At 48.7% G+C, this 25,027-nt stretch overlaps 1 protein-coding gene across 1 annotated transcript; it reads right to left on the bottom strand.

The window, feature by feature from the left end:
• Positions 1 to 17,889: 17,889 nt before the first annotated feature.
• On the bottom strand, positions 17,890 to 23,757 carry LOC123117455 (uncharacterized). Its single transcript, XM_044538207.1, has 6 exons — positions 23,390 to 23,757; positions 23,141 to 23,297; positions 22,827 to 22,934; positions 21,833 to 21,950; positions 21,082 to 21,174; positions 17,890 to 20,213 (listed from the first exon to the last, which is right to left on the bottom strand). Exons 1-6 carry the CDS (start codon positions 23,428 to 23,430, stop codon positions 20,203 to 20,205), a joined length of 528 nt encoding a protein of 175 aa, XP_044394142.1. The 5' UTR covers positions 23,431 to 23,757; the 3' UTR covers positions 17,890 to 20,202.
• Positions 23,758 to 25,027: the final 1,270 nt, after the last annotated feature.

Genomic DNA, 25,027 nt, shown 5'->3' with positions numbered 1-25,027 from the left:
CTGCGTCGAAATCATAAAGTAAAACACTTATCTTTGAAAGCACGGATCAGATATATAAATGTCCGCTTACCCAGCTCCGAGGGTTATTCATGGAGAATCCATTCAATGGACTCATGCGGAGGAAGTCCTCCTTCTCCCCCTTGTAAAATCCCGGCCCCGTGCGGCCATGACGGGTGGCGTCATTCTCCCCGTTGAAATCCCACATGGGGTGGCCCCTATATTGGAGCGGCTGCACCCCTCGCATAATGCATGTGGCCATGACTCCAATCATGGTTAATCCGGAATGGGCTAGTAACCGTATCCGGCCCACCAGATAGTGGACACTCCTGTCATCTTCCCGTTGAGGGCTCCGTGGGCGCCAACTCAGGCGTTTCTTCAGAGGAGCGTTGCTAAACTCTGGGAGGCCGATCCGAACTGGATCCGGTAGCGGGGCGTCTTCCATATAGAACCACTCTGAAGGCCAGTCTTCGGATGCCTTCTTCGGGGTTCCGGATAGATATCCGGTCCCGGCGATGCGCCATATTTCGGCTCCGCCCACTTGATATATCGACCCCTCGTGAGAACGGGGTACGAGGCAAAATAGCCTCTTCCACAGCACAAAATGGGGCTCGATGCCCAAGAACAGCTCGCAAAGAGCTACAAAACCCGCGATGTGCAAAATGGAGGCAGGCGTGAGGTGGTGAAGTTGGAGTCCATAGAACTCCAGGAGCCCCCGGAGAAACGGATGTATGGGAAATCCGAGTCCCCTTATTAAGTAGGGGACGAAGCATACCCGCTCTCCTTTGGAGGGATTGGGGATGCTCTCCGCCTGCTTCCCACCCTTGTAGGTGGCCAGTCCGGCTCGAACCGGAACCATAAAGGCTGGGGGAAGGTATCCCTCTGCTTGGAGCATCACTAACTCGCTATGCGGGACTGAGCATCTCCTCCAATCTCCTGGCGGAGGACTGGGAGCGCGAGAAGAGGAGTCACGTCGACTATCCATGTTGGAATGGATTTTTTGTCAGATGCGCCTCGATGAGTACTTGCAGAAGGAGGATGGTGTGATTTGGATCTGGATCCTCGCCTCTCTTATAGGCAACTTATTCGTACAGCTAGGGGGTAAAACGTAAGAATACCCTGGCTTTTCGCATTCGTACAACACGTGGAAGAAGGCCATTATTGGACGTGGAAGCCAAGGAGCGCAACATTTATGAAGCAACCGGACACTATCCGGCAAACACATGGAACATGAAGGAGAACCCGCCTTGCAAACACCGAAGACAATATATGCGCCGGACTCGTCGTCATTGAAGCCTGGTTCGGGGGCTACTGAGGGAGTCCTGGACTAGGGGGTGTCCAGATAGCCGAACTATCATCATCGGCCGGACTCCAAGACTATGAAGATACAAGATTGAAGACTTCGTCCCGTGTCCGGATGGGACTTTCCTTGGCGTGGAAGGCAAGCTTGGCGATACGGACATGTAGATCTCCTATCATTGTAACCGACTCTGTGTAACCCTAGCCCTCTCCGGTGTCTATATAAACCGGATGGCTTTAGTCCGTAGGACGAAGAACAATCATACCATAGGCTAGCTTCTAGGGTTTAGCCTCCTTGATCTCGTGGTAGATCTACTCTTGTAACACACATCATCAATATTAATCAAGCAGGACGTAGGGTTTTACCTCCATCAGGAGGGCCCGAACCTGGGTAAAACATCGTGACCCTTGTCTCCTGTTACCATCCGCCTAGACGCACAGTTCGGGAACCCCTACCCGAGATCCGCCGGTTTTGACACCGACAGTCCCGCTACCTCCTCCTCTACCCATCTCCTTCCCCGCGCTCCCGCAGGAGAGAGCCAGGGGCTTGATCCCCTGCCCAAGCTCCACCCTCCATGGCCTCGTCACCGCATCAATCCGGGGCCCAGCCCGCCGGCGACCTCGACACCCAGGCAGTCCCCGTCTGCGCCCTCCTCCTCCTATTTCCCTCTCCGTCGCTCGTCTCTAACCTTTAAAGGCGTCATACCAGGTGTAGAAGCCAATTGTACAGGCTCAGTTACACTGGAAGTGGTCTTCGGATCCCCGGATAACTTCCGAAGCGAGGAGTTAATCTTCGACATAGTCCCGTTCCGCAGCGGCTATCATGCCTTGCTCGGACGTACCGCGTTCGCAAAGTTCAACGCGGTGCCACACTACGCATACCTCAAGCTCAAGATGCCAGGCCCTAGAGGAGTCATCACGGTCAACGGAAACACTGAACGCTCCCTCCGAATGGAGGAGCATACATCGGCTCTCGTGGCAGAAGTACAAAGCAGCCTTTTAAGGCAATTCTCGAGTCCGGCTGCCAAGCGGCCGGACACAGCTAAGCGTGCCCGGAGTAACCTACAACACGACCACCTAGCACGTTCCGAGCACGCGTAGCAGTGCGGCCCCAACCCCAGCCCCTGTAAAACATTAAGACAGATCCTTCGCGTACTCCATTACGCTCTGAAGATACCATGGGCATGGGGCAAGGGGCTCGACCACGATAAGCCCAGACTGCGGCTCAACCGCACCAGGGGCTCTTAAGTGTGTCGTTTCTTTTTCTTTTCCTTTTATTTTTTACCTACAGGACTCCGTTCGTCAGAGGCCCTGTCCGGCAGCAGACATGCCGAATCCACGATACAACAGCCAGGGAAGGAGAAAGACTACAACAAAAATCCAGGTGGTCTCCATTATGAGCATTAAATCTGTTTTATGCATTATTCCGTAGCCTACCCCTGGAGGGGGACATGTTAAACAGTCCCATCCCTTGCTTACCGCACCACTTGTATCGTCCTGCACTTACAGCAGTTTTTATTTGAATAAAGCAATGCAGCACATTTTTGCTTCTAATTGCATTTCTTTCTTACACATATGTTCATCTATGACATGTTGCATCCGTACGTTTTGGTACGGCTAAATACACCAGGGGCTTATGTTTCCCTTGTTATGGTGTGATAAGTCCGAACACTTTCACAAGTGCGGCACCCCGAACTTATAGCATTATATGCATCGGCTCCGAATCATGTTCTTGGGTCAATAGTTGGGTTTGCCCGGCTCCCATGTTTTGGTACCTTACGTTCCGTTTTATCGGCTAAGGTAGCACCGGGAGAACCACTGCGATTGCGCCCCAGTTGAGCTGGGTTAACGCCTCAGTGGAGAAAGCTAAAACTGACCGTCATGATGAGGCGAGAGCTGGTCGTTGTTCAAGAGGTTCTTTGCGGGTCCCTAAAGACTTATGCCGCCTCGAGCGAGGAGCCGGATTCTGTCCGGCCAAGGCGTGGATAGCGCCCCAAATTCGGCCTTCCGAAAACTAGGGGCTTCGCCGAAATTTAAAATTATAGAATTCTATGGCTAAGTGAGAGTGTTCAAGCATTATAAGTCCGGTTGCCTTGTTCGTTGTGTTGAGCGCCTCCCTAGATGGACCCAAAAATGGGAACAAGAGCACTCGAGTTTATCCCGAACACCCCAGCACTCGTGGCATGGGGGCTGAAGCCGACGACTTGCCATCTCTCGGATTTGATAAACAGCCGCACAGAAGGTAATATTTTAAATTAACAAGCGTTGCTTAGCGCATATGAACCAAGTTTTCAGCGCACAAGATAACAAAATGCGAGTCTACTCAAATATTACATCTTTGGAGCACTCACCCGCAATAGTGCGGGCGCCCTTCAGCACACTCCTATAATACATCTCGGGCGTGCGATGCTCCTTGCCCTCTGGTGGGGGGTCCGTCACAAGCTTCTGGGCATCCATCTTGCCCCAGTGCACCTTTGCGCGGGCAAGGGCCCGACGCGCACCCTCGATACTGGCGGAGTGCTTGATAACTTCAACCCACGGGCACGCGTCCACCAGCCGCCACACCAGGCCGAAGTAGCTCCCAGGCATAGCCTCCTTAGGCCACAACCGAACTATGAGGCCCTTCATGGCCTGTTCGGCCGCCTTGTGGAGCTCGACCAGCTGCTTCAGCTGGTCGCTAAGGGGCACCGGATGTCCGGCCTCAGCATATTGAGACCAGAAGACCTTCTCCGTTGAGCTCCCCTCCTCGGCCCGGTAGAATGCGGCAGCATCGGACACGCTGCGGGGAAGATCTGTGAACGCTCCTGGAGAGCTCCGAATTCGGGTAAGCGACAGGTAATTGACACTCACATGCTTACTTTGCATGAAAAATGCCTTACCTGCTGCTATTTTCTTCACCGCCTCTATCTCCTGGAGGGCCTTGTAGGCTTCGGCCTTAGCGGCTTTGGCACTCTCAAGAGCCGTTGCAAGCTCAGGCTCTCGAGTCTTCGAGTCACGCTCCAGGCTCTCGTGTTTCTTCACGAGATCCTGGAGCTCTTGCTGTACCTCCGCCACCCGCGCCTCCTGTTTCTCTCGCTCGGTGCGCTCCGCAGCCGCATTGCGTTCGGCCGCGGCCACCGCCTCCTTCAGGGTCGCCACCTCGTTCGTGGCCCCTGCAATACCCCAGTTATCCTTGTCATTTTTCTTGCAACCAAATCCTTTTTTGTAAAGTACAATTTTCGTAAGGTATTACTCACCTTCTTCTTCCTCGAGCTGCTTCTTGGCATGGCCGAGCTCGTTCTCGGACCGCTCGAGGTTTTCCTTCAAAGTTTTGACCTCCGCAGTCAGTGCGGCAGAGGTCAGCAGCACAGCCTGCAATCCCATATTGACATATTTTCATGACTCCTGCGATTATCTTTCTAAAGATCCTCAGTCCGGCTTTTCTTTCCGAACACCAAACCGAGCATCAGGGGCTACTGTCTATGCGGTACCATTTTACATATATTGAAATTCTTACCTCAAAGCCTGTTAGAAGGCTGCTGCAGGCTTCGGTCAGCCCGCTCTTGGCGAGCTGAACCTTCTGAATCACCGCACTCATAACAGTGCGGTGTTCCTCTTTGATGGAGGCGCCGTTGAGCGCCTCCAGCAAATTATCCGGCACCTCCGGTTGGACGGAGGCAGCCGGCGTCGCGGTCTTGCCCTTCTTCCGAAGGGGTCGCCCGCCGGACTCCGGAGCCACTATGGGTTCCGGGGCTGAGTCCGGTGCAAAGTCCGGGAGGTTGTCCTGCGACACCTCCGGGGCCCTCTCCTCCTGGTGGGTCCCTTCTTGGGATCCCACCTCGGCATCGTCCGCATCACGGGGGGTGGAGGCAGTCGGAAGAGAATCCATATCCGACGCCCCTAAGGACCCGCTCGACGAAGTGGGGAGATCATCCTTAGGCGGACTGCAGGGTTGTATGCGGCATTAGAAAGACATAATGTGGCGGAAATCGAAAACCTTGAAGTTATTCGGGAGTCCGGATACTTACGATCTCGCCAGAGGCTTGGCCCTTGGAGGCCAGTCCTCATCGTCGTCACTGGCGTTGGCGGAACAGTCCGGGGGAAGAGTTCTTCCCCTCTTGGACCCTTCGGCCTCCCTTGTTGGGGAGGCCTTCCGTTTCTTCCCTCCCCCTGTTGGGGGAGAGGCTTTCTTCTTCTCCTCCTCTCCTTGGTGGGAGGAGTCGGCCTCAGGTTCATCGTCCGATAGCACCTGAAAACGGGAACTCTTCTGAGTCCCCGTGGCCTTCTTCTTGGCCTTCTTCTCCGGCACCACGTGGGGTGCCGGAGCCAGCAGCCCCGTTAGGCGGGCGTCAGCTGGGTCCTCTGGCAATGGGGCCGGACAGATAGCCTGTGCGGCCTTCTTCAGCCAGTCCTGTCAAAGAAAAGGGAGTTTAGATCCCGCATAGAGTCAAACTATGAATAACAAGCGTCCCGTAAAGGACAGTATCACTTACCTCGTCAGCTGGACGCTGCGAGCTGAATCCACGATCTTCGGTAGCGGATGCGGGAGCCTCGGCGCCCTTGAACAGCACCTCCCAGACCTCTTCGTACGTAGTGTCGAAGAGCCCATTTAAAGTCTGGTGCTGCGCCGGATCGAACTCCCACATATTGAAGCCCCGTCGTTGGCACGGGAGAATCTGGCGGATGAGCATGACCTGGACTACATTGACGAGTTTGAGCTTCTTGTCCACCAGCTTTTGGACACATGCTTGGAGTCCGGTCAGCTCCTCCGAATCGCCCCAAATCCGGCCGCTCTCTTTCCAGGAGGTGAGCCGTGTGGGGATGCCGGATCTGAATTCGGGGGCCGCTGCCCATTCGGGATCACGCGGCTCGGTGATGTAGAACCACCCCGATTGCCACCCCTTAATGGTTTCCACGAAAGTACCCTCCAGCCACGTAACGTGGGACATCCTGCCCACCATGGCGCCTCCGCACTCCGCTTGGCTGCCCTTCACAACCTTCGGCTTGACACTGAAGGTCTTGAGCCACAAGCCGAAGTGAGGCTGGATGCAGGAAGGCCTCGCACACGACGATAAACGCCGAGATGTTGAGGATAAAATTCGGGGCCAGATCATGGAAATCTAGGCCGTAGTAGAACATGAGCCCCCGGACAAAGGGATGAAGTGGGAAGCCCAGTCCGCGGAGGAAATGGGGAAGGAATACTACCCTCTCATGGGGCCTAGGGGTGGGGATGAGCTCTCCCTTGTCGGGGAGCCGATGCGCGATGTCGCTGGACAAGTATCCGGCGCTGCGCAGCTTCTGGATATGCCCCTTCGTGACGGAGGAGGCCATCCACTTGCCTCCCGCTCCGGACATGTTTGGAGAAGGTTGAGGTGAGATGTGCGGGCTTGGGCGCTAGAGCTCGAGTTCGCAGAGATGGATAAGCCAAGGAGGAAGAAGGCGCAGGTAAAAAGGTTGGATCTTTATCCCCTTATATGGGCGGACGGAAACACGCGTCCCCACCGGCCTGGTAAAACTCGCTTATCCCCCAAGCGTCGCGATTGATGGCGCGGTTGGGTTACCCACGTCCATATTGATGGGAATCCCGGAATAAGGGGAACACGATCTCTGCTTCGACAAGACATGCCAAGGAAACCGCCTCGCTAATAGCGTTGAGATGGAACAATAAAAACAATTTGAAGGCTTGGTAGTGGTGTGATGTTACGCCATAAAATACGTCAGCAGATTGAACTTGTGTAATATTATTCTCTCTACGGTTGTATGTGAAATTTATTTTGCAGAGCCGGACACTATCCTGGTGTTCACAATCTTCTATAAATTATTCGGAGGAGGAACCCGCCTTGCAATGCCGAAGACAACATGCGCGCCGGACTCGTCGTCATTGAAGCCTGGTTCAGGGGCTACTGAGGGAGTTCCGGACTAGGGGGTGTCCGGATAGCCGAACTATCATTATCGGCCGGACTCCAAGACTATGAAGATACAAGATTGAAGACTTCGTCCCGTGTCCAGATGGGACTTTCCTTGGCGTGGAAGGCAAGCTTGGCGATACGGACATGTAGATCTCCTACCATTGTAACCGACTCTGTGTAACCCTAGCCCTCTCCGGTGTCTATATAAACCGGATGGCTTTAGTCCGTAGGACGAAGAACAATCATACCATAGGCTAGCTTCTAGGGTTTAGTCTCCTTGATCTTGTGGTAGATCTACTTCTGTAACACACATCATCAATATTAATCAAGCAGGACGTAGGGTTTTACCTCCATCAAGAGGGCCCGAACCTGGGTAAAAACATCGTGTCCCTCGTCTCCTGTTACCATCCGCCTAGACGCACAATTCGGGACCCCCTACCCGAGATCCGCCGGTTTTGACACCGACACTCTCTCTCTCCCTCGTTGCTTCGCAGAGGACCAACCATGGCGCTGCCATCCCTGCTTCGCAGGACCTTCACCGCGCCAACCCGGCCCCGCGGCCGCTGACCTCGTTGGTGAGCATTCAGTCGCCCCGTCGCGCCCCTACCATCTCCCTTGCCGTCTCTTTCTTCTCTGAATTCCCTTTCTATTTTCTTCAGGCAAGTGTAGCCTCCTTCAAGCTCCTCACCTCAAGCCCCGGCCTACGTGGATCCGTTCGCCCTTGCTTCGTTCCCGCTGGATCAGGCGCGATACAGCCGGGAAGAGCCCCGCCGCTGCGACCTCCTACCTTGTTGTCGGCCTGGTGTAGTTTTGTCCCCTCGCTCGGCTCGTCCGCCTCCCCTGCAAGATCCCTCTATTCTTTTCTTCCATAATTCCTTCGATTCTTGAGGCAGCATCTCCCGCTCGATTAATTCCTTCTTTTACCAACTCCTTCGACGCTGCTTGTTGTCGTCAACTCACAAACACATTTAAACTGATGAGACTCTCGACATGTAAACGATGTGGGACTATCTATTAGTCACAATTATTTTTTTAGAAAAACACCGGCTCGAACATCTGATGCAGACGGGCCGAGGCCCAAGTGGCAACACATCAGCCACATGAAACGATTGCAAGGCAAGGCGAGGCCCAAGTAAAAGCGCGACGTGGTTCCCCGAATTAGTACCACCTCGAATAACTTTTAAAATTCAAAGTGAAAGCGTAAAATCACAGGAAAAAGCGCATTGTGACGGTGAACCCACGGAGTCAATCCGTGCTTTATTATTAGGGAGAGACTAGCACAAATGCCCGTGCGTTGCATCGTGTGAAAATAAATATCATACATATCAACTCAGTAAGCATGTTATCTTCGGCAGCTTCTGGTAATGGTGCCATATAGTTCACAACCCGGATTAATATGACCATCCATATTGTTACTTCTCCTCTTCATCACCATCGCCGATGGTTGTCAATCATCCACCAATTAACGACAACCATGATCAATCTCAAGGTGAGCTTGGTCATCACACTTTAACACACTGTTTTTGCCAGTCCCCCCCTTTGTCACATTGTCAACCAATTCAAGATGAATGTGGTCAATTACATGGCGATGAGTTTGGTCATCGCACTGTAGCATGTCGTTCCCACGAGCACCTCGCTATACTAACTTATAGTTTCATGGACAATGATGGTGTTTGTTGCGGTGAAGAGAGTAATAAAGGATAGGCGGAGGCTGCGCCATGCGTGCATCAGCAGAAGCACATGGACCACATATACAAACCAATGCTAGATGCAAATTGCGCTCATGGATGATTTGCAACCAATTTCATTTTAATTCGGTGCTTAGGTATTTTATTCGGTGGTTAGAGCAACTCCAATGGGGCGATCCATTTCGTCCGCCATCGTCCGTTTGGGTCGATGCAGACACAAAAGGCGGCCCAACGCGGCGACCCAAACGGACGCGCGTCCATTTTTCGTCCACGGGCGACCCATTCTCGGGCCATTTTTGAGCCAAATTTGCGTCGGCGCGGGCACGCGACGGACGCGTGCACGCTCGCCTTCTCCTCCCCGCCCGCTGGTCGATGGCACACTGGCCTCCCCCATCCAACAACAATCCTCGCCTGCCTCCTTCGTCGTCGACGCCACTGCCCATTTTTGCCGGCGACTCTGCCAGCTACCGGCGCCTCCACATCCGCCCAACAACGCCGCCCACTCCCACGTCGCCTGTCGCCGTCGTCTTGCCGTCGGGGAGCCGACTGCTTCCCACCCCCGCACCCCCACCCCAACCACACAGCCGCCCCCGACCAAGAAGCTGCCTTGCCGCCCGGCCAGGGTCCTCACCGGCACGCTCGTCGGACGCCGGCCCACTCGTCGGACGCCGGTAGGGTAGCTAGCTGGTCCGTGCGCGCCGCGACTCCCTTCACCGGCCGTCTTCTTCGTCGACGCCCGCAAGTTGTTCGACAGTTCATGTGCAACTGCAAAATGATTTGGTTGAGCACATGTGGGCTCATGTTGGCAACCAATAGATGTATCTTTTTTTATTCGTTTGCAAAACTATGTGAGACATTTTTATTTTCATTCGGCTTGTAATAACTATGCTATTTTATTCGGTCCAAATTATGTTATTTAATTCAAACTATGCAAATTCATGGAAAAATTTAGGGGCCAGCCGGCCATGCCGGTACATATGGGTCGGCGCGTTGGGCGCGCTGCCGACGCATATCTAAAATAGGGCGGACGCCCGATTCAAACGGACAAAAAGTGAACGAAATCGCCGTCCGTTTGGATCGCCCCATTGAAGTTTCTCTTAAAACATTTAGTACCGGTGCATAAAACCTGAGCTTTTGTATTTTGAAGGAAATGAAGGCTAGTGTAGTAGGGGCCCTCCTCACAAAGTGCGCGTGGGAGCTGGATTATATCCCTTGCCCTTCTGACGGGGACGGGGCCTCGGCGGCCTTGGTCATCCCCGCACCGTTTCTCAACTCCGGTCCCTCCCTCGCCGGTGATCTGCACCAGCAGCAGCACGACCCCGCCGGTGTGCAGCTCACCCCCGCTCTTGTCCCGTCCCTTGTGACCTGGTCTCCTATCTTCCCTCCTCTCCTTCCTCATCCTTTCAGGATGCCCATTGGTTCCTTCTTTGACCAACTCTCTCAATGCTGCTTGTTGACGTCAACTCGTAAACATATTAAAACTGGCGAGATTGAGTACAAGAAGACGATGTGGGACTATCTATTAACCAGAACCTTCTCCCTTTGCACGTGATTTCTTTTGTCCGTCCCTAGGGTGACGGTTAGCGGGAGTCACGGAAAGGCGATCGTGATGCGATCCCTTGAGATCGCTAGGGTTCCCTCGCCTGGGAGTTCTCGGGCTGCAGTTCTGATCCAGCGCAAGGGCTCGGAGTCTTTTCCATACCCACAATCCCGTCCGATCCACCATAAGCAGTCTGTGCGTTAGGGTTCTTGTAGCAGGGAGTAGGGGGGGAGCGAGGATGGATGATGTGGAAGGGATGATGAGAGGGCTGAAGTTGTCGGCGGCGGAGAGGAAGGGACTGAAGATTGGGGAAGCGGAGAAGGGGAAGGCGATCGAGTGGTCTCCAGATGAACCCCAAGCAGTGGGTAAACTATTCTCGGAGAAGCCAGTGCGTGAAGGAGTAATTGGGCAGACGCTGGGAAGAATTTGGTGCCCGATCAAGGGATTGGGATGTAAGGAGTTGCGAACCAATGTGTTTCTATTCACCTTTAGGCAGGCATCGGGATGGAGGAGAGCCCTTGAAGAGGGTCCGTGGTGGTTTGATAAGGAGTTAATTGTTATGGAGGATTTTGACCCGGAAAAAACAGTGGATGAATATGAGTTCAATCTGATTCCTATGTGGGTTAGGGTTTTTGGCCTGCCCCTGGGACATATGAATAGGGCCATTGGGGAGAAGATCGGAGCGGATTTCCATGAAGTGGTTGAGGTGGATGTCGGGCATGATGGGAATGTTGTAGGAAAGTTCTTACGCTTGAAGGTTAGGTTGGATATCACGGAGCCGCTAATGAGGGGTTTTGTGTTGGAGAGGGAGAGGAACAAGGAAGGATCATCGGAGGACATCGCAGTTGGAACAGATACGCAGAAGAAGTATAGCAAGAGGAAGGATTTCTTATGGTGTAGGTTTGAATATGAATATTTACCGGACTTTTGTTATACATGTGGCGTCATAGGGCATGGAGAGAAGGAGTGTTGCAAAAAGCCAGTGCAGGGGGAAGCCCCTCAATATGGACCTTGGATGAGAGCAGAGGAGTCACATATGAGGATAGATGAAGGAGGAAGCATGAAGTGGCTGAGTAGCAGGTCCAATAGTGGTTCGAAATCAGCTAATACGGGTAGAGGAAGTGGAGGGGGTAAGCTGACTGGGGAAAGAAGACAGTACAATCTGGGTAGGGGCACAAGTGGATCAGGGAGTGACGCCTCACACTGGAGGAAGGGAACTGACTCATCAAGGAGCACAAAAATTAATGAGGATGGTGAGGAGATGGAAGTTAACAGCCCAGCAAAGGTAGTTGTGGGTGCGGAGCAGAAATAAACGTCGGATAGCCAAACGGTGAAACAACTTATATTTACAACAGAAGATCTAGCTGGGGGATCCATGGAGAAAATTATACATGAGAAAAAGGGGGAGTCGGAGGGCAAAAAAGATATGCAAATGGCAGTAGAGAGGACCAAGGATGGTATATTGAACAGTAAGAAGGAGGAGGTGAAAGATGGAAAGGAGGGAAAGGAAGGAAAGGGCCTGTAAAACAAAACTTTTAAGAGAAAGGTGCGCAGAGGAGGGGATGAAAACCAGCCAAGCCTGGGAGTGCAGTTGGGAAAAAGAGGTGGAGAAGAGATGGAGGTGGATGATGATCTTCTTGCAAAGAAGGGCCGGAGGCTGGAAGGGTTAGGACAGGTGGAAGAGCGGAAGAGGAGTGGAGGAGAACAGACGGAGGAAGAAAACACCATAAGCATATCGGCCGGGCTGCTCATGCAGCCCCGCCGGGAGCAATGAAAATCGTGAGCTGGAACTGCCGGGGGCTCGGGAACGGCCCGGCAGTTCGTTCTCTTCTCGATCTGGGAAGAGTGGAGGAGCCCGACATTTTGTTTTTGTGTGAAACTAGACTGGAGGAGAAGGAACTTGACCGCTTTAGATGGATGCTTGGACTCGTTCATATGTGTTCCTGGAAGGGGGAAGGGAGGAGTCGAGGGGTGACAATGTTTTGGAGAAAGGAGGTTGATGTGACTCTGCGTTCGTTTGGGAGGAGGCATATTGATGTAGATGTGAAGATGGAGGATGGGCTCGTGTGGAGGCTCACGGGCATGTATGGGGAATCGACTATGGAAAGAAAAAAAGAGACATGGAGAACACTACGGCTCCTAAAACAGCAACACCAAGGAGGGAGACCGTGGTTGTGTATTGGTGACTTCAATGAGATACTGACGAGTACAGAGAAAACAGGAGGTGCAGCTCGACCCCAACACTATCTAGATGGCTTCCGGGAGGCTATGCAAGTTTGTGAACTGGAGGACATTGGGTTCGAAGGAGATATGTACACATGGAGGAATCATAGCAAAGAATTACGTACATATATCTGCGAGAGGCTTGACAGAGCCATAGCAAATGAAGAGTGGTGCACGCATTTCCCGAACCATTCAGTCATCAATGGACCGCCTAGACATTCTGATCATCGACCTATTGTGGTTAACTCTGTAAGCACGGACAGGGAGTGGAAGCGTGGGGATGGGTTTTTTCGTTTTGAGGCTAGGTGGCTGCAGGAGGATGGATGTGAAGATGTAATCAGGGAAGCCTGGGAGAGCAGTAAGGAAGCGGGTGGTGGAGGGGTAGCCAAAGCGTTACGCAGGGTGGCAGGAGATGTCAGCAAATGGAGTAAGGAGGTGGTGGGGGAGTTGGAAGGAAGGCTTAGAAAGGCAAGGAAAGACCTGGAGGTTTGCATGCGAGAGGATGTGTCGGACCACAAGATCAGAGAAGAAGCTAGATTGAGATGTCTAGTTGATGAACTGGAGGAGAAGAAACATACAAAACTCAAGCAAAGAGCCCATATGTGGTGGCTTCGAGATGATAACCGTAACATCAAATACCTCGAGTCGGTGGCCTCAGCGAGGAAGAAGAAGAATAGAATTAAGGAGTTAAGAAGGGAGGATGGGACGATGGTGGAGGAAGGGAAGGATTTAACTAACTATGTTTGCTCATTTTTTCAGGATCTTTTTTCATCGTCTCAACCCCATCGGTTGCCAGAGCTCCTTGATAAGGTCCAGCCAAGGGTTACTCAGGCCATGAACAATATCCTGCTGGCTGAATTCACGAGGGAAGAGGTCAAGGCTGCACTTGACCACATTGGTGACCTCAAGGCACCGGGGCCGGATGGCATGCCTTCCATTGTGTTCAAACGGCACTGGCATTTCATGGGAGACCAAGTTGTGGATGAGGTACTGGAAGTCTTAAGAGGAGGAGACATGCCGGAAGGGTGGAACGACACCTATGTGGTGTTGATTCCCAAGGTGAAAAATCCGAAAAGAATAAAGGACCTACGTCCGATCAGCCTGTGTAATGTGTTGTACAAGCTTGTCTCTAAGGTCTTAGCCAACAGATTGAAGATGATCCTCCCTGAATTGATATCCGAAAACCAGAGTGCATTTGTCCCGGGAAGGCTGATCACAGATAATGTTCTCATTGCGTATGAGATCTCGCACTATGTCATGAATAAGAAGAGTGGCACCAATGGGTATACGACGGTGAAGGCTGACATGAGCAAGGCGTATGATCGGGTTGAGTGGAATTTTCTTGAAGCTATGATGTGCAGATTGGGTTTCAGGAGGGCATGGGTAGACCTAATCATGAAATGTGTTCGGTCAGTTCGCTACCAGATCAAAGTCAATTGGGAACTAACTCAACAGTTCTGTCCATCAAGGGGCTTAAGACAAGGGGACCCGGTGTCCCCCTATCTCTTTGTGTTGTGTGCGGAGGGGCTCTTGGCATTGCTACATGATGCAGAACAGAAAGGAACAATCAGCGGGATCAAGGTGTGCCCCCGAGCGCCCTGTGTATCCCACCTATTCTTCGCAGATGATTCGATGCTGTTGATCAAGGCAAACCAGCAGGAGGCAGAAGCTCTTCATGGAATACTGCAGCTATATGAGAATTGCTCTGGGCAATGCATCAATGTGGAGAAATCGGCGTTAATGTTTAGTCCAAATACTGATGGAGGAATGAGAACAGCAGTCAAAACCGCGCTCAACATCAATAGTGAGGACTGGAGCGAGAAGTATCTTGGGCTACCAGTACATGTGGGACGGTCCCGAAGGAAGACTTTTGATTACCTCAAAAAGAATATGTGTGGTAGAGTCTATGGTTGGCAAGAGAAACTGCTGGCAAAGGAGAGCAAGGAGGTTTTGGTGAAGGGTGTAGCACAAGCAATGCCTACCTTTGCAATGTCTTGCTTCGACTTAACAAAAACTTTCTGTTCGGAGCTAAATACGTTGCTGGGCAAATTCTGGTGGCACCAACAGGACAAGCAAAATCCTATGCACTGGCTGAGTTCGGATAAGCTAACGCAACCTAAAGCGCGAGGAGGGCTTGGGTTTCGAGATATGCATAGTTTCAACATCGCCATGTTATCGAGGCAAGGCTGGAGGTTGATCCAGGATCCGGGGAGTCTGTGTGCAAGGGTACTCAAAGCCCGGTACCACCCACACCAAAGTGCGTTGGAAGCGGTTCCTCATAATGGCATCTCTTACTCATGGCGTAGCATTCTGCTTGGTCTGGAACTTGTCAAGAAAGGACACATATGGAGGATCGGCAATGGGCGAGAGGTGGACATTTGGAAAGATCCCTGGATACCAAGGGCCTGGTCGAGGCAAGTGATCACACCTCGAGGGGCTAGTTTACTGACAAAATTTGACGAACTCATTGACCCAATCACCGGCCAGTGGGACGAAACTTTAGTAAGGGATACATTCTGTGCTGAGGATGCTCGACATGTTTTGCAAATCCCTCTGCGGGATGGTGTAGATGATTTCCTGGCATGGCATTTTGATAGCAAGGGAAACCACTCGGTTAGAAGTGCTTATAAACTTCATGTGGAGTTGTACAAACAGGAGCAAAACGGAGGCCCGGGAACAAGCTCAGCTAGTGCCGGACGACTAGAAGCAATTACAGATGATTCCTGGAAGAGAATCTGGAAATTGCCTTGCCCACGGAAACTCCAAATGTTTGTCTGGAGACTAAGGCATGAGTCATTGGTGGTATGTGCAAATCTGAAACGCAGGGGTCTGAAGCTTGATCAATCTAAATGCTTCTTCTGTGGTAGAGTAGAGGAAGATGGGGCGCATCTATTTATCAAATGTAAGCATGTTAAACCAGCTTGGAGGGAGCTTGGTCTGGAGGTGGAGAGGAGTATGCTAGAGGAGATCACAAGTGTTCACGCTATGCTTGATGCGCTTTGGGCCATGTCTGAAGACAAACGGGTAACAATCATCACTTTATGGTGGCAGTGGTGGCATATCCGAAATAAGACAAGGGAAGGAGAGCTAGCCCCATGACTTCCTGAAATTATAAGAAGAGTTTGATGCAGTACTTTGGAATACGGGGAGATCTTCTCTGCAAAAGGAAAGGGAACGAGGACGGGGAAGTGGCAGCCGCCCAAACCAGATGAGATCAAAATCAATTTTGATGGGGCCTTTATACCTGGCAGCTTCTTCTGCGGCTAGGGGGCGGTTGCCAGGGATGCTTCTGGACAGGTCATTGCTGCAAGAGCAGGAAGGAATGAACAAGCCCAAGATGCCTTCGGTGCAGAAATTCAAGCGATGGCTGGAGCGGTTGCCCTTGCAGCTGACATTGGCGCGGTCCGGGTGACTTTTGAGACTGATTCCCAGCTGTTGGCTGAGGCGATGGATATACAGGAGATCGACTCGTCGCCGTATGCAGTCATCATAGAGGACATCAAATTCCAGTTGAAACTTTGGTTTGCACGGCATAGGGTGAACCTTTGTTCGCGTAATGAAAATGCAGTAGCGCATGAGCTTGGCCAGATAGGCCGTAGATGTTTATTGGGTGCATGTATGGATTGGGAGACGATTGTACCGCCCTCAGTGGCTGCTTGTGTGTTGGGTGATATGCCCACGCACCGTTAAGTTATAAAGCATTGCTTTGCCTTCAAAAAAAGAACCTTCTCCCTTTTCACAAACACCGGCAGAAATCGCAGCGGACAGAGAGGAAACATAGACGGGCCGAATCCTGCAGAACCGGGCTACACAGGGAGCATGCGAGGGATAGCAAAACATGCAGTGGGCAAGGATTAGCGGGCAATGCTCATATTGGGCCAACGGGCCAAAAGACTGTGGATCTGGGCGTTCACGCGGACGGAGCTGGGCCAGGGCGCCGGGGGCAGGCCCATGCGCACGAAGCACGGGGCGGCTGGGGAGCGAGTGCGTCGCTCGTTCCCGAGCGAAACGACAATAAGCGGCGGCGCGATGCATTATGCACAGGACGTTGGTTCCCGAATTAGTACCACCTCACGTACATATATATATTTTAAATTTAAAGTGAAAGCGTAAACTCATGAAAAGAAGCGTATTGTGACGGTGAACCCACGGAGCCAAATGACTAGTTGACGGGAAAGACTAGTTGACCCGTTGCGCCAAATGACGCAGAGAGCCGCTAAAGACATGTTGTCGATGAAAATAGTTTCATTTTGCAAGAACCTATTTGATATCGGTAGTAGAAAGCTCATTTTTTAAATCGTATAACATGTACAGACCAGCTAAGGAAGCATTATTTTAGTTGAAAATATGGTTATCATGGACCCGTCGCGACCAATGGCTCAGAGGCACGCTCAATTCATGTGCGCGATGAAAAAAAATCATGATTGATCCCCTTTAATAAGAAACATGTTGGATTGTTGTCTACGATGAGATGTATGTACACATTTTAATTTCATAGCACAAAATACTTGCTACCATATTCGCAAAGATCCATTTGAAATCATGTACGCAAATGGATCCATTTGAAATCATGTACGCAAATGGATCCATTTGAAATCATGTACGCAAATGACACGGAGACCCACTAACATGTGTGCTTTAAAAAACATGTATCAATAGACTTGTTCATGGGCAGGCATATATGCCAACTTTAACTTCATAAGCAAGTACTGTGAACAAAATTACCCATTGCACCAAATGACACAAGGTTCCAGTTCAAACCCAGAGTTATCTGCAAAATAGTGTTTTCCAATGTATCAATTGTTTGTATCTTCGTAATGCTTAAAGGTATGAACGATTCTTTTAAAATATGCAATGTCATTTTCAGCCTACTAATATCAAGATGTAATTAGGCAAGAGAAAGAATGATTGTAATTATCTTCCTTATTCAAACAGTTGAGAACTTGAAGCAAAATGGAACTACAGCCCAATTTAACAAAGAACTTAAAGCCATTATTTTTCTCAACTTAGGCGTATATGATCTGAACAGAGAATTATTTGCATATCAAAGCCTTTATTTGGTGATAAAGTTTCTCCCCTATGTAACTTATCCTTCACAATATTAACATGGATAAGTAATACTCCCTCCATCACAAAATATATGACATTTTTGCATGCTATCATTTACACGAAGGATCTCCCAGAACCTGTGGAATAAAACTGGGTACAGAACCTTTTTTTAGAGCAAGAGTGCCATCGCCAAAAAGGGCACAGAGACCCGTTGAATCCATATGTACATTGAAAAGAAAATTCATAGTTTAGTTGTGGGCAAGCTCCATATGTACATTGAAAAGAAAATTCATAGTTCAGTTGTGGGCAAGCACATATGGTAACAAATTTAACCCCTCTTAACAAAAAAAAGAACAAAGGTTTGCTGTTTACAATAAGAATGTTGGCTTCTTGTCTACAATAAGACATATAATAACATTACTCATTGCGCCAAATGGGGCAAGGTCCCATTTCAAATCAAGAGTTATGTGAAAATAAATAAATGCTTGATAATTTGGCAATGATATCCTTTTAATAATCAAAATTACAAGAAACATAGCCTCAAACTATGTAATAGCAAAATGCAGGTATTCTCTCTATACAATTTTGCTATGTTAGCTGGAACTTAGGAATCCATGACACACTTTGTCCTTGATGCGTTGTTGGTAAACTCTAATAGTGCAAACATGAAATGACAAATCAATTCTGGATTCTCGTGTAAGGTGGTTGATTGGAGTAGCAAGCTTTCTCCAGGGCACCACAGACAACTTGAATATTCTAGATGTGTTTTCCAAGTTGTAGAATCCGCATCAGGTAATCATGTGAGTCTATATAACCAAGTCTAGAGGAACACATTCATCAACAAAGGTACCTAGTGAGAAATCGGATAACAAAAGAAATACTTTCAACCAAGTCTAGAGGAACACATAGTATGCCCAGGAACTTTTCACTGAAGTAGTAATGCAATTATTCATAGCATGTTTGTTCTAGAACCTAGCTATTCTTTCGGCAATTTCGAAGACATAATTATACAGAAAAGGGATACACTCCTACTCAACCTCAGGAAAGAACCATCAGTGTTATTCAGTGTTTAGCCTTTGTACAGTAATAACATGTGCGTATTCATCTTATTTTTCTTCTACCTTACCAAATAAACTGGCCTCAATCTTACAGAAATTATTTTTTAATCTAGTTAGTTGCTCAAATGTATGAACTAAAATTTAAGTTTCCAGCAATATAGAGGTCATCTTAAAAACATCAGCATACTAAATGAGGATGGAAACAACAACACACAACCCGCTCACACAACCAAAAAATAAGCAGCGCATGATAAAGGAACACACAAACGCAACACTGAGTAAGTCCGAATGAGAGGACGACCAATCAGTCAAAACATACATATATATAGGATGCACTGAAATCGGTAAACTATTATTAAGCGAAAAGAGTTGTCTAAATTTCAGAAAAAATGACAACAACATGAACATGTACAATTCTAAGAGAAATGAAAACCCAATTTCTCGTACTTTTTTAGCTTTTGGCCATGGGCATGGTTTTCATGCATTCAGCAACACTAAGAGACAAATACGTGAGCGCACATGCTTTGGTATTACGAAACTACTCATTTCGGTTATAGATAATGGTATTAGGAAACTACAATCATTTCGGTTATACACAATGCAGACCATAAGTTGGCCACTATACTTGCAAAGAAAGACAAAATTTAAAATGTGGAGAACAAAGTAAAGAGGTAATACATGGTATTGCAAGCAAGAAAACAGGAAGTAGTGGTACTAATTCAGCTTATATACATAGCAATTAGCAAATGTAGCTTATGTAGAGCAGTGGTGAATCCATTATGAACAATAATTTAGATTTATGCATATAGTAATGCCAATTTTTGACAAAATATGTAATTCATACGATTTCCCTCCCCAACTGTTATAGATGAGCATACTCCTACATAGGATTATTTACAAATTATCTAAATTAGATCCACAGTAATAAAACCTAGAAGCAACCTCAGCAACAAAGAAGATATTAGAAATACAGACTGCAAGTTAAACAAAGCCATGCGCATCAAATTTTACATCTAGTTCTGAAATTTTTATCATTCCATATTAGTCCAAATAGTTAGTTATTTTAGACAAACTAACTCTGCTAATGGATTAAAAACACATAACCTTTTCACGAAAGAATATAAGGTTTAGTGGTTTAAACATTTACTTCCTCAAATATCCAATACTAATTGATCCAAACGACAAGTGCTATCTTTCAATCCCCCCTTCCTAGTCAAGTGGTAGACCATCACACTGGAACTGCTATAGGGCTTATAGCCTCATGCTAAAGACAAGCAAAAATTGTTCTTAGTAAATTCTCAGCAAAAAACTGTGACATGCCGCCTGGGCACTTCTAATGAGGGGCGGGCTCCAAACCCCAGGCCCCAATTCCATTTCTGAAATTGAGTTCAGTAGCATGTCGTCATCCTCATGAGCACTCCCGTCCAGGTACATAAAGAAGGAAAACAGTGTCACTTACATTAGGATATACCTACAGGATCCATGTGTAGAGGAAGTGAGGCACTTGAAATTGTCCCAAAAGACATAACTTGAAGAGCGGCAAGAAGCAGTTGTTTTTCAAGATCAAAGGGCCAAACATAGAACTACACATGCAACAAAAACTACACTCCCATGTATTGCCAACACTGCACATACATAGCTAAAATAACTAATCTGGACGAGTCTATCATATGGCCGTAATAATATAAGGATTCATGAGAGTTAAAGATATTTATACCTTCCAAAAATATAGGCGCCAGGTAGCTAAGAAAAAACTAAAATGTTACACGGCATGATGCCTCTACTCCCTCGAAAAATGGATGGTGTACCATGAAATTCAATAGAATGTCCAATTAACTTTTGTTAAAATCATGATTGTGTTTCTTTAGTTGTTCTGAGCATACTAAAACAAGATAAATTTTGCAGACAAACTTTGACACCTGAAGGCCTACACATGAGCTTGTCAAGTCCACTTGGTAAGCTGGAAAGTTCTTACAAATGCTGAACTATTCATCAAATTGCATCTCTCCTATTCTACTCAAATAATATTCTATATATATCATTGGTTTAAGAAGCTAGGCACCCAATTGGCCCCTACTGTATCTTTTTGTGTATACCATTGGTCTATTTTATTTTAGATCATTATCACCATTAATACTTGCTCCAAACATCACAACTGAAAATGAAGAAATCGGAGAAAATCAGAGAAGGGCGACCTCACTGTCCATGGCTAAGAAAACTTGTCAGGGAAAAGCGTTGTTGGCGCTAAAAATTGAGGCGGCTGAGCCATGGCATGGTTCATATGATGGTTGGGTTTGATGGGCATGGCACGCAGGAGACGGCATGGTACAGTAAGGCACCTGCAGGGTTGGGAGCAGGCCGCACTGTCAACCACACTCTGAGTCTTGGTTGCTCGATCCATCCCATTTGTGGTCGTCGGTACTGATAGAAAGCTAGATAAAAATTGTAAACAAAAATAAGTAAAAGCCCCACTTCTGGACAAAGTAAAATAAGCACCTCTGCTACTGTAATGTACATCCATGCAACCCAAACTCTAAGAAATACTCATACCAACACTGATTAACAGTTCTTGAAAGAACATTCCAGATTTTTAAACAGCGACAGTCCATTAAATATTAATGATATCTAGAAGTTGTAAGCCCATGATACTCCTACTATCTCACTACTAACTATATCCGAGCATTTATTCATAGATCATGCATAGTCATACTATTTTATGTACAGAACCATGCTATATCTTTGTTAAATCAATGCCAATGCATGCACATGCACAAGTCTGAACTAAACAACATATATGATGCATGAATTAAATGTAAACCAGCCAAGCCCCATGTGAAAGAAAACACTGAATTTGTAGCTTGATGTGTGAGAGAATTAACTGACCAATAGTTATGTACATTCAGCAAGATATAGATGACAGCATTCAGGAATATTTGTATGCTTTTTCTACCTGTGAAATATTTGTATTGTTTGACCATGATGTATTTTGTCTAAGTAGACAATGATATACTGAACTTACTGACAAGTGTCAAATTCTTGGTTTATTAGACATCTAACTAAGGAATACACAGGGACAGTTCAGAACATTACCACTGCAATGCGCATGTTCTGCATTTAGACAACAAGTGCGGATCATCAGTCCCAACACCAGGACGCTCGATTTCGCACGGGACTCCTTTTCCTTATCTAAATCCCGTCCGAAGCTTCCCTAAAGAGAAAGAAAGAGCATCACTGCTGTAGCTACCCAGGGTACTATATACAGATGGATGGAAGCAAGACTAAAAATAAAAATAATAGAGCAGATAGTTTATTTAGTATAACACTTTTTTTTCTTTTTGAAGGATTTAGAACAGCTGTTAGGACCAATGGAACTCCATTTTGCAGATCAGGTGTTTGAGCTGATATACCAAGTTAAACTATCCATGTTTAGGGTCATCCCATCAGGGCATTTGAAAAACTGCTATGAAGAAGAGTTAACTTCTTTAATCAACCTTGTAGAGTGATGTATTTATCAAGGAACGGAACAACATTCAGAGCTGTACGAATATGCAGAAAACTACACAAATACACAAGCAATCAAGTTGTTGTAAAGCAAAACTCGGATTGGGAAAGACAAGTTCAATGATTATGTAAAGTTACAGGAGTTTAGTTATCTACCCAAAAGAGTGAATTAATATGTAGTATAAAGACAAACTTATGGATAGGAAGGCCCATCTTGAAAATCCTACAATTGAAAGGAGGGAGACACATCAAGCAAAGGAACAAAAACCTCCTTTATAAAGGGGACAGGAGCTCCAGGACAAATTGATCCCTTTCTTGACAAGGAAAGAGCAAGGTACCAAACAAACTAAGAATGGCACCAAAAAATCTTTCTATGACTCTAGTCAGGTCAGAGAGCATCTCCTGAGCAGGAACAATAATCCCATTTGCAGTAACTTATCCGAGGCACACAACAAATTTAAAAGCTTAAAAAATTCTATATGGAAGCCTAGCTAGATCTGAGCATTTGGTCGACAGTAATAAACAAAAAAAATTGCTCATTGACTGGAACCAACAGCACAACCGGAAGGGTGAAGAAGCTCACCCAACAACACAACCGGAGCATAGACTGGGCCCTATCACCCTGCATCCCTGGAGCCTCCGCTAGCACACTCATTTTCGCCTGGGTCTCATGTACATCAGTCAACTCTCCCTGATACAATAAAATTTGGTTAGCTTCAGCACGCCACTTGTATGCTGAGCACTAACGCAAATACACATAATTAAAGGCACAAAAATATCCAAAGATGTAGATATAGCTAATTATTAAGCGGGAACAGAAGGGTCGTTTCTGAACGAAGCTGAAGCTGGACAACACAACGTACTGATAGGCACGTAGATCTGGGTGAGAACAGTTACCTTGTTGTGCTCCGCCACGAGCCACGACTCGAATGCCGAGAAGAGCAGCGATGTTGCAATGCCTCCAAGCACACGGCCTATCATCAGAATCCTGTACTGCGGCGAGTGCTTCGTGATGCAGCTGAGGATGTAGGTGATGCACGCCCTCTTCCTTCCCCTGCGAACGACCACCCAAACCCTCATCAGCCATCGGGGCATACCGACGAAATCAACGCAACTCCGCCAAGGAAGGAAGGGGCAACCACGCACTGCTTGTCGGCGAGCGACCCGACGATGGTGCCGAAGAGCATGGAGGAGCCAAAGCCGGCGATGAAGAGGCGGCCGATGTCGCCCTTGTCGAACCCGTACTGGCTGTAGAGGTAGTACACGTAGGGCCCCTGCAGCCCTGCTGCGCCTCCACCCCGACCCGGCCGCCAGCATGGGGCCCAAGTGACGGGAGATGGTCTGCCGTGATGACGAATGAGGGAGGATGGAGGAGGAGGGAGGAGGGGGTAGGCCGGACGTGCGGGGAAGGAGAGGAGGCGGCAGAGGCGAGCGGGGGGAAGGGGGCGGCGGCATGGGGGAGGATAGGAGCGAGCGGGGAGGAGAATGAGGCGGAGTGGGCACGAAAAGGGTTGGCGGCTAGGGTTTCTACGCGCGTGCGCACGCCGTGCGGCCGCCCGCACCCAAAAAACTGGCACCCAGCCAATCCGATCCAGCGCGAGGGCCACAAGTCATTCCCCGGCCAGGATCTACCGCACGGTGAAAATGCACAAGTCAATCCGGAGCGAAGATCCAACGAGCAGGAACCAAAAAAAGACCACGCTGACCACGATTGAACGGCCATGGAAGGAAGCGATCGGGGGGAGCCCTGTGTATGCGAGTTGGCTAGTCTCTGTTTTGTTTTAAATCTCTACTACCTAAAAGAAATGGAGCGTTTCGTTTCCCCTCTTACGTCGTTGTCCTTCGTCTGCCCTCCTCCCGCACGTCCCTCCTCCACCGATTTTTTTCGTTTACCCTTCCCTGGTTTTTTCGTCAATGTGTCCACTCAACCGGTTCAACCCCTCCCTCAACCCCCTCAGCTTTTTCTCCACTAACCCTATTTTCCTCCCGAAACACATCTCATCATCTCTCTCGGGGCGGCGGCGGCGGCAGCGGCAATCCATGATGCAGATGACAACGAGCTCTTGCAGGTCAGCACCTCTTCTCAACTCTCTCTTGACGTACGCCCAGTCATCTCTTCTCCCTTTCTACGACCATTGGCGATGGTGTCACCAGGGAACAAGGGGCGATGGCGGCTCGCTGTGCGAGAGCCAATTGAGAGAGGCCTCGAACGATCAGTAGTCACCTACTCTTGTCCCGCTCTCCAGGGAACAAGACCAGTGGAGGCAGGGCCAGGAAGAGTCTCCTCTCCATATCATCATCTTCTCCCATGTCCTCCACCATGGACCTTCCAGCAGCGGCGACAACTCCTTAATCCCCCCTTGCAGCAAGAAGGGTCGCAACACCGGCAACCACAGATGGGGTAGCGGACAGCCTCTCTGGCTCCTATACGCCCAAGGTTTCCTAAAGGAGCAGCTTGACTGCCCATGTGATCAGGTCTAATGTCAAGTGTGTTTGCTTTTTCTTTAATTTTGTTCCTTTCCTACAAGGACAATCCTACCCTCGGCAAGCTCCCATAGCACACAATGCGATCTGTGACAGTTTGGTACTTCTATTCCTTTGGCTGTAGTCTGAATCATCATTTCTTAGAAAATCATGCCTTGCAAAGGTGTTACTCCAAGGGGACCTGCTTCAGTTTTATCCAACTACAATCAATTTGTTGGCTAGGCGTGCATGATGCTCAAATTGTGGCATTCAAGATGCATATGCAGTTGTGATTGTAGTGTGATTGAATGCCTATCTCCA

The sequence above is a fragment of the Triticum aestivum genome, chromosome 1B, assembly GCF_018294505.1.
Source record: "Triticum aestivum cultivar Chinese Spring chromosome 1B, IWGSC CS RefSeq v2.1, whole genome shotgun sequence".
Taxonomy (NCBI): Eukaryota; Viridiplantae; Streptophyta; class Magnoliopsida; order Poales; family Poaceae; genus Triticum; species Triticum aestivum.
The sequence above is the reverse complement of the archived record's forward strand: the minus strand, read 5'-3'. Positions and strand labels throughout refer to the sequence as shown.

Bases quoted from the DNA above. Each gene is read 5' to 3' on its own strand.
- LOC123117455 (XM_044538207.1), bottom strand. From the start codon at position 23,430: ATGCTCTTCGGCACCATCGTCGGGTCGCTCGCCGACAAGCA. The intron at 23,298-23,389 runs GTGCGTGGTTGC...GGTCGTTCGCAG, and splicing joins GGGTCGCTCGCCGACAAGCA to GGGAAGGAAGAGGGCGTGCA. The intron at 21,175-21,832 runs GTAATGTTCTGA...ATTTTTATCTAG, and splicing joins AGAACATGCGCATTGCAGTG to CTTTCTATCAGTACCGACGA.